General features: G+C 56.2%; 1 protein-coding gene across 1 annotated transcript in view; it reads left to right on the forward strand.

Annotated features, from left to right (window-relative positions):
* Nucleotides 1–859: 859 nt before the first annotated feature.
* Nucleotides 860–9,337, forward strand: part of SRC (SRC proto-oncogene, non-receptor tyrosine kinase) — an 8,825-nt gene continuing 347 nt past the window's right edge. Inside the window, exons 1-10 of the mRNA XM_010185290.1 lie at nt 860–1,103; nt 1,315–1,414; nt 5,178–5,276; nt 5,843–5,946; nt 7,215–7,364; nt 7,527–7,682; nt 7,844–8,023; nt 8,104–8,180; nt 8,570–8,723; nt 8,897–9,028. Of these exons, the coding sequence (XP_010183592.1) occupies nt 863–1,103; nt 1,315–1,414; nt 5,178–5,276; nt 5,843–5,946; nt 7,215–7,364; nt 7,527–7,682; nt 7,844–8,023; nt 8,104–8,180; nt 8,570–8,723; nt 8,897–9,028 (1,393 nt within the window). The 5' untranslated portion in view covers nt 860–862. The remainder of the gene's footprint in view (nt 1,104–1,314; nt 1,415–5,177; nt 5,277–5,842; nt 5,947–7,214; nt 7,365–7,526; nt 7,683–7,843; nt 8,024–8,103; nt 8,181–8,569; nt 8,724–8,896; nt 9,029–9,337) is intronic.

The raw sequence follows: 9,337 nt of genomic DNA on the forward strand, positions 1-9,337 counted from the left end.
CCTATCAGAGATATTCTCCCTGGTTGTTTCCACCTCCCTTTTTCCTCTTGCTATGTGTGATCTGCCTAAATATTTCCTTCCATAGCTTCAGGACACTGCTGGGTATCCTGCCATCTTTGGAGACTTTGAATAATTCCCTTCCTTCATTTATATCATTACCTTGAAGGTATTTATAGAGCGTGATCTTGAGTGGAAAGGAAGGCTTGACTATATATAAAGCTGAGATCCCTTGGTTTTTAGCTGCAAACTGCCTGAGACTGCTCCTGATTTAAACTTTTATCCCGTTTGCTGCATGTTTTGGACTTCACGGGAACATCCTCAGCATTTAAATCCTGAGCAAGGAGAGTAATGCTCTGGGCTCTCCAGATTTCTGCCAGCAGAGTAATCCAAACTCGTGAATATTTGGTCTGGTAGGAACCCTCATGTAGGAGGAAACGTGGCTGTGTAGAGTGCTGAGCTACACCCCACGACAGGCACCTGGCCATAGAGCAACTGCGCTCCCAAGCACCGATCCAGGCTCTGCACTCAGCATCCTCACCCTGCAATCCCATGGCTGAGCATGCTTCCCTCTGCTTCCCTCCGCTCCCGGCATTTCGCTGGCTGCTGCGGCCAGGCAGGAGGTGGCTCGGCATTAATGAGGGGCGATGCTGTCCCAGGGCAAGGGCAGCATGGCCAGACTTTCAGCCAGCTGATGCTTGAACAGACTCTGGAGTTTGTTTTGTTTCCTAGTGGGCAGACGTCTGTCACGCAAGCCCTGGGAAGCTGCTTAATACTACTACTACTACTACTACTACTACTAATAATAATAATAATAATGCTAGAAGTTCTGTGCATGCCTCTCTGTCTTCTCCAGCCTGGGACCATGGGGAGCAGCAAGAGCAAGCCCAAAGACCCCAGCCAGCGCCGGCGCAGCCTGGAGCCCACCGAAAATGCCCACCACGGGGGATACCCAGCCTCACAGACCCCCAGCAAGGCAGCTGCCCCCGACGCCCATCGCACCCCCAGCCGCTCCTTCGGGTCCACAGCCGCAGAGTCCAAGCTCTTTGGAGGGTTCAACACCTCTGACACGGTCACCTCGCCGCAGCGTGCTGGGGCTCTGGCTGGTCAGTGTGGGCCGGGGCTTGGTGGGGCGGAGGGGGGCTCAGTAGGGTCTTCGTGGCTTTGGTTCCAGCTTCTTTTTGTGATGATGGGGTCTCCTGGTTTTGAGGGACTCTGTCTGGCAGCTGTTGGGGGGAGCAGATCTGGGTCTTAGTGGCCAGTGGGAGGATGGGGGGGAGAGGAGGCTGTGCCTGTCCTTAGTGCTCTCTGTTGCAGGTGGAGTTACCACCTTTGTGGCCCTCTATGACTATGAGTCCCGGACCGAAACAGACTTGTCCTTCAAGAAAGGAGAGCGTCTGCAAATCGTCAACAACACGTGAGTGTCCCTGCCCCTGCAGCCCAACTGTGCCCGTGGGGGTGAGCTGCCACATTCACCCATCCCACAGAGCCCCATGCCCAGCTTTCCCTGGAGATGAGTGCTTGAGAAGGGGTGCTCCAGATGATCCCTGCCTGATCATCACTGATGCCGCCCTTGAAACTGCTCTGCCAAGATGCACATGGACACGGTGACTTGTCTGAGGACACCGATGCTGGAGGCGATCATTTGGCTGCTCCTGCATCCTCCCGGCCCTGTTGCTGATCACTGTTGCCTTGCAGCCTTGTCACCAAGCCACCCCTCCTCTGCTTGCTGCCCAGTTAGTGCCCTCCAACGTGGGGCTGTGTCCTCAACAGTCCCCTGTCCCCATCAGCGCCGAGCTCTCTCTCATTTGCCTGGACACATCTTATCTTCACGGGTGCTTTCCCTGAGCTTGCACAGTGTCTCTGATCTCAGCTTCTCTCTTGACTGGTTTTTTCTCTCCTCTGTGCCACGCTGTCGTTCAGGAGAAAAGTGGACGTCAGGTGTGTATGCAGATTATAACTATTATTGTTGTTGGTGATCTCAAATGATAAAAGCCCTTCTGCTGCCCATGTTAGGGCAAGGTTGGGTGAAGCAGGGCTGGGAAGAGATGGTTGCCTGATGGATGGTTTTGTGGTGAGTTGGGTTTCTTCTCCCTGGGCAGAGCAGGGAGCCCCTTCCAAGCTGAGGAACAGCTCCATCCAGAGCTGTCTCTCTACCCAGGAACTCTGAACCTAGCCCATTTTTCTTGTCTGCACCTGGCATCCCTCTGCAGTCCCTTTTCAGTTGGCTTTCTGCTCCCTCATGGCCTTTTTTTGCATTTATGTTTGCATTTTTAACTTTATTTTTATTTTTTGAGTGGTTCAGGGGACTCAAGTGCTTCCTTAGGGGTCTGGCTCCTGCTCGTTTGCTCTCCATCCTGATCATAGCAGCACACCCATCGCTTGCTGCTGGAGCAGGGCAATGTGATGAGCCAGAATATGCTCCTAAACACGATCCTGTATTAAATCCACGTGTGGCCTGTCCTGACACACAGCACAGTCACATTCCTTCGTCCACCCTTTGACTTGATGGGTATTTCCCCTGCAACGGTCGGGCAGTGTTGCACAAACCCATTTTCAATCTGAACCTTGTTTTCATTGTTCCAGTGCTGTTTATTAATGGTGATTCATTTAATCCATGAAGTCAGGATATGCAGGGCTTCAGCACTGCAGGAAAACCCTGAATTTGGAGTTGTTGCTTCTTGCTTTCACAGCCTCATCAGCGTACGACCCCCAGGCCTGGGGTCTGGTTTGGGTTGTTTCAAAGTGAGCTCTGCCCCCTGGAGGTCCAGATTGGGCCCATATATCAGGATTTTTTCTTTATGCCGTAAATCACTTCTGGGGTTTTCATACTTCTCCTCTGCTGCTGATTGTCAAAGGCTCAGTCAATGAGAAGTGTCAGGGTGTGATGGGCTCTGCAGCACCCTGGGGAGCAAAAGGGCTGAAGGATGCAGGACCTCCCGGTGATGATGCAGCTGTGTGGGTGGGATGTCCACGGGGAGAAGGGCAGTGGAGAAAGCTGTGCAGTTTGTGCGGTGCTCAGAGGGATAAATCTCTCTTCCTGCGCTGATTGTCAAAGGCTCAGTCAATGAGAAGTGTCAGGGTGTGATGGGCTCTGCAGCACCCTGGGGAGCAAAAGGGCTGAAGGATGCAGGACCTCCCGGTGATGATGCAGCTGTGTGGGTGGGATGTCCACGGGGAGAAGGGCAGTGGAGAAAGCTGTGCAGTTTGTGCGGTGCTCAGAGGGATAAATCTCTCTTCCTGCTGAGCTCTGGCTGCCGCACTTTGGGGACAGCAAAAGGCAGGCACACGATGTCCCCTTCCCCTGGGCTCCCTGGCAGGGCTGCAGGGAGGGTGCTTGGGATCAGCCTGGGAAGGTCCTGGGCACAGTGGGAGCCCATTGGTCACAGGTTCAACCAGTAACAGGGTGGCTGTGGGTTTTGGCTGCTCTGACGGGGCTGGGGTGGCACAGGGCAAGAGGAGAAGCCTCCACGTCACTCACCTCCCTGCTCCCATGTCCCAGCAAAGTCCGGTCTGTCCGTGGTGACCCTCGGCCTCCTGTACAGGCCAAATCCATCCTCTCCAGTGCAGAAAGGTTCTCGTGGTACCATGTCCAGTGGGAGGAGGTCTCCTCCCAGCCAGCAGGGGTGTGGTGGGGTATTTTGGGTAAGATTGTGCAGGGAGTTGTTGAAATGCTTTGTTTTGATGATGATGATTATTATTATTTTCTTTCCCCACTGAAACATTTTTGGAATAGTTTGTTTTTGCTGAATTCCCAGCTTGCAGCCTTGCAGCCCAAGCTGGAATAAAGCCACAAGTCAAAAGCTGGGTATTTCTCAAGCAGCTGTTTTCTCTGATCTCGTGGGAAAGGAGCCCAAGCAACCTCCTGTCCCCTCCAGAGCCACCCCAGTAAACGTGACAGGGGCAGCTGCTCTGGCCGGGGACTCCAAGCCACTTGCCACGAGATGTGCTGGAGCCGGGAGGAGCTAAAAAGGTGTCTAGGACTGCGGCAAGGCTGGGGATGGGCTTCGGGAGGGTGTCAGAGCCTGGTTCTCTGGCTGGGAGGACATGCCTGGAGGGTCCCTGCTTTCCCCAGCCCTCCTGGCACCAGCACAGGGAGTCAGGGGCTGTGTCCAGCTTCTCCTGGCCACTTTGTAGCATCGCTGTTCATGCTGTGACAAGGAAAAGCCACAAGGTGCTGGTGTGTGTGGAGCAAGAATGGAGATTCACACATCTACAGGGGTTGGGGATGGATCTGGATGTGGTCTGATGCGTCTGTGGTGACTGAGGTTATTAAGGTTTTTCTGTAACGTGTTTGTGGAGATCATCCTGCTGACTCCTTGCATCCTTGCAGTGGGTTTCCCACGGATCTGTGGTTTTCCTGTAGCCTTGTCTCCCTCACGGTCAGGATAAATTAGGTGACTCCGTCTTTGATGGGCGAGAAGACAGGCAGGTGGTTGGAAGAAGCCCTGCAGAGAAGGGGAAGGCGCCTCCCGCTGTCCTGTTGTTCTTCTCTATTTATTGTCCTTTCCTGCCCCGTCCTGTGCAGGAGCCTGCGGGGAGGAGGGCAGAGCAGTGAGAAGGCTCTTGGGGCCCCTGTGCCCAGGGCAAGAGGGACAGAGGGTCAGCCCTGGGTTTCTGGGGACAGCATGGGGGCTGCGGGTGATGTGTCTGTGCTGGACTTCACAGTAGGGCAGGCCTCACCCCCTTGCCCAAACCTGTCCCGTTGCTTTTCCGCAGCCTGTGTTTAACAGATGCTGTCTCTGGGATTTTCCTGCTGCTTTTTTTAATCGCTGCCATCATTCTGTTGCTTTTCCCTGTTTCCCCTCCCTCCCCCTTGTCTGTCGCTCCCCGCTGCCTTGGGCCCTCAATGCCCCCCCAGCCTCCAGCCAGACCCTGTTCACATTTAGGTGGCTCCAAAGGTATTTTGCCTTGCTGGCTGCCCTGCCCAATTTAAGTTTAAAGCATCCTGGATGTTGATGCGTGGCCTCAATATCCCGAGTTTGCCCAAACAGAGCCACGGGCAGGGCTGGCAGCAGGAGCCCTCCCGGCCGGGGTCCGGCTGGGGGTACAGGGGCTGCACCCCTTCCCTGTAGGGCTCTGCACTGGTTCACTCCCCCCTGGCCGTGGGGCCTGTGAGCGGAAGAGGGGCTGCCTGGGGCTCCTGGCTTCACACTGAGTGTGTTTTGGTTCTCTTGCAGGGAAGGTGACTGGTGGCTGGCTCATTCCCTCACTACAGGACAGACGGGCTACATCCCCAGTAACTATGTCGCGCCCTCAGACTCCATCCAGGCTGAAGAGTAATTGCCATCTTTGAGACAGTTTAAAGTCGAGCGATAGCAAATGCACCCTGAGCATTACTCCCCCCTGCCCCTCTTCTGGGCGAAATTTGCGGGTTTTTTCCTTTTTACTATTTTTCCCCTTTGAATTTGCAAACCCCTTAGATGTTTTCCAGCCTTTCTTTAAGGCCCGTAAAGTGCAGAGAGGTGCGATGTGCTTGCACGGTGGAGGGATGAGCAGTGGCATAGCAGGGGCTGTGGTGGACCTGGTGCTTTTGGTCTGGTTTTTACTTTTCCACATGGACACGCACCCGTGCGTGAGGATGCTGCCGGCTCTGCCTGTGTGGATCAGGCTGAGTGTGGAGGGAGAGCAGGCAGGGGCAAAGCTGGCCATCAGTCCGAGAGCAGGAGGTGCTAGCCATGTCCCCAGCCAGCAGCATGTCATCCCCCCAACAAGAGCTTGGGGGGCTTCAGGGGGGCTCCAGAGACCTTCATTTGGGGCGGCCGGGGCTGAGCCCGGTGCTTGGACAGGCAATGGAGGGCAGGGGTGAGTGTGGGGGTGCTGAGCTGCTGCCTTGCTCTTGCAGGTGGTATTTTGGGAAGATCACTCGCAGGGAGTCTGAGCGGTTGCTGCTCAACCCCGAAAACCCCCGAGGGACCTTCCTGGTCCGGGAGAGTGAAACCACGAAAGGTGAGCAGGGCTGGGGGGAGCCAGCCTGGGGGGGACTCCCTCTCTAGGGAGTTGGGGTGCAACCACGCAGACACCCCGGTCCCCTCGGTTACACTGTTCCGGTTCCCTCGACTTAGGTGCATGAGGAGGGAGAAGGGGAAAGGTGTCACAGCTCGGAGACAGGAGCCGGTGTTTGGGGCCGTGAGCGATGCCCCTCGGCACAGGGAGCATCCTGGATCTCCCCTGCCAGTGCTGGTCCCCAGGGAGCAGGTGCTGATGCACCCATTAAATCACTGGGAACATTTCTATGCCCAAAGCACCATCACACCACTTCTCTCCCATGCTGCCTGTCCAGCTGTTGCCCTTCCAAGAGGTGGTTCGGCTCATGGCAGGGTGGGAGCTGGCTGCCCCACCACCAGGACCACCAGGCAGGATGCTTTTTTCCTGTTCTGTTTTTTTTTTTCACCCTGCAAGTAGATTATTTTGTTTTTCCCTAATCCCATGTAGTGGCAAAATCTTGGCTTCCTGGTCAACCAGACAGAGGCAGTGGTGGATTTTTAGATCCTTTTTTCAAGTCTAATGACTCTTTACCCTTGTTTTGTGCCTCCCAAAAGCGTGAGTTGTGATCTTTGCAGATCAGCTGCTTGAGGATGCTGTTTCCTATCTGGAAATGTGGTTTAATTTAGCTCCAAATGCACCTTTGGGAAAAGCTCCATGATGTTCCTTTCTGTTTTGATGCCCTGAACTTGCCACTATTTATTTGTTCCAGTGGAAACATTTCAGTCAAGCAGCAGCATAGACCTTCCCTTTCATTTTTTGAGTTCTCAGCAGCACGGTGTTGCTCTCACATGGGCAGAGCAGAGACAAGGGCCTGAAGCGATGCCCACAATGGGATTTGTGGAGGCTGGAATTGGAGTCCCCAGCCCCTTGGCTCCCCTTTGAGATGCTGAGATGTTGGGGCTGTGGGTCAGCAGCTCCCCCCAGCCTGCCCCCCATCCCATACTCTGCTGCTGCTTCAGAATCCCCCCTTTGCTACAGGGTTTTTTGACCTGGCAGAGCTGCCACGTGAACAGGAGCAGCTGAGGCTGTGATTGCATGGTGTGGCTGTAGCTGGGAGATGCGCCATCCCTCCCTTGTGGAGCCAAGAGCTGCTCCTCTTCCTCTGCTTTTGGATGAAAGCAGCAGCCTGCATGCCCAATCCTACTCCCCGGTGCCCACCCCCAGTGGGACCCCTTGGGGAGCACTTGTGTGCAGCGCATCCCCCCTCAGTCTCTCGGTCCTGCCTGCAGGTGCGTACTGCCTCTCCGTCTCTGACTTCGACAACGCCAAGGGGCTAAACGTGAAGCACTACAAGATCCGCAAGCGGGACAGTGGCGGCTTCTACATCACCTCCCGCACCCAATTCAACAGCCTGCAGCAGCTGGTGGCCTATTACTCCAGTGGGTAGCCACTTGAGGTCTCTTGGGGTCTGGTGCTTTTAGGGAAGAGAGTGAGGATTTGGGTATGGGTTCCCGAGGTGTTTTGTGGGGAAGATGTGGGGTAAAGAGATCATGTGCCTGAATGCTGAAGTGTCATCCTGGTGTTGTCCCCTCCTGTGGTAGAACATGCCGATGGCTTGTGCCACCGTCTCACCAACGTTTGCCCCACGTCCAAGCCCCAGACCCAAGGCCTTGCCAAGGATGCCTGGGAGATACCCCGGGAATCGCTGCGGCTGGAGGTCAAGCTGGGACAGGGCTGCTTCGGCGAGGTGTGGATGGGTAAGGACCATTCCCACACCGCTGTCCCCCCATGTCACCACCTGCACCCACCCCCAGCCATCTGCAGGTGTCCAGACCCTGCAGTGGGGTGGGAGAAGCAGGAAAGGGACACGGCCCCCTGCCCCATAAATATGTCCTGAGCGGTGTGTCCTGTGCTGCAGGAACCTGGAACGGCACCACCCGGGTGGCGATCAAGACACTGAAGCCTGGCACCATGTCCCCGGAGGCCTTCCTGCAGGAAGCCCAGGTCATGAAGAAGCTCCGACATGAGAAGCTGGTTCAGCTCTACGCTGTGGTTTCGGAGGAGCCCATTTATATCGTCACTGAGTACATGAGCAAAGGTGAGCGCAGGAGGGATACTGGGGGGCAGCCATGGGGGCTGTACTCTTCTGGATTGCTGTGACCATGGTTTTCCTTGCAGGGAGCCTCCTAGACTTCCTGAAGGGCGAGATGGGCAAGTACCTGCGGCTGCCCCAGCTGGTGGATATGGCGGCTCAGGTGGGTTTGTGCATCCCCGGGCCTCCCACATTCCCCTCCAAGGGCGCTGGCTGCCCAAACACCTTGCTGGGCTGTCGTGGCCGTTGCCTGTTGTGTGATGAGGTGCTCTGCAGCCTTGCTTAGTGTGACTTGGGTGCTGCCATCCCCGCTGGGCACTCAGTCCAGAGCTGGGTTGCAAGTCAGGGACCGTCATTTTGCCTGTTCCCAATGCTGCTGGCTCTCTCTGGCCAGCAAACCTGTGTCTGTGGGGGTTTTCTTTAGCAACCCCCTGCTCCCACACCCCAGGTTGGGTCCTGCTGCAGGGCCATCCCCCCTGGGGTGCCAGATGCTCCCTGGGGACCCTTGTGTCTCCCCATTAATCTTGATGCCATTTATCCTGGTCCCCACAGATCGCATCTGGCATGGCCTACGTGGAGAGGATGAACTACGTCCACCGAGACCTCCGGGCAGCCAACATCCTCGTGGGGGAGAACCTGGTGTGCAAAGTGGCTGATTTTGGCTTGGCACGCCTCATCGAGGACAATGAGTACACCGCGCGGCAAGGTGCGTGCCCAGGGCTGGTGGCACCGGAGCAATGGCCACTCTGCAGTCCCCGGTCCCTAGGGATGCACGTTGCATCTCAAGCCAGCACATGGCCCTGGCTGTGAGGGGGTCCTGGAGGTCCCCTGGCGTATCGCAGGGCTGGGAACAGTCCCTCACCCTGCTTCTCCATCCAGGCGCAAAGTTCCCCATCAAGTGGACGGCCCCCGAAGCTGCTCTGTATGGCAGGTTTACCATCAAGTCGGACGTCTGGTCCTTCGGCATCCTCTTGACCGAGCTGACCACCAAGGGCCGAGTGCCGTACCCAGGTGAGGGCTGGCATCTGCCAGCAGAAAACCCATCCCCGTCGCTGTTCCCCGACACCAGACACCCTCACTCCTGGTGCTCCATGGCCCCCAGAGCCATCCTTCCAGAGGAGCGAACTGCTGCAAAGTGTCTCCTGTGGTTTGGGCAGGGAGGGTGGTCTCGGGGGATATGGGGAGAGCTGTAGGAGCTGCACAGGTCAGATCCTGCCTTGCTGGAGTGAGCAGAGCCAGGCCGGGATGGAAGGGTCACAGCCGCCCTGTCCCACTCTGATCTCTGATCAAGGTGCCCGGCTGGTGAGGACAAGAGCTGTT

This window comes from Mesitornis unicolor, unplaced genomic scaffold, assembly GCF_000695765.1.
Source record: "Mesitornis unicolor isolate BGI_N332 unplaced genomic scaffold, ASM69576v1 scaffold42935, whole genome shotgun sequence".
Classification (NCBI taxonomy): domain Eukaryota; kingdom Metazoa; phylum Chordata; class Aves; order Mesitornithiformes; family Mesitornithidae; genus Mesitornis; species Mesitornis unicolor.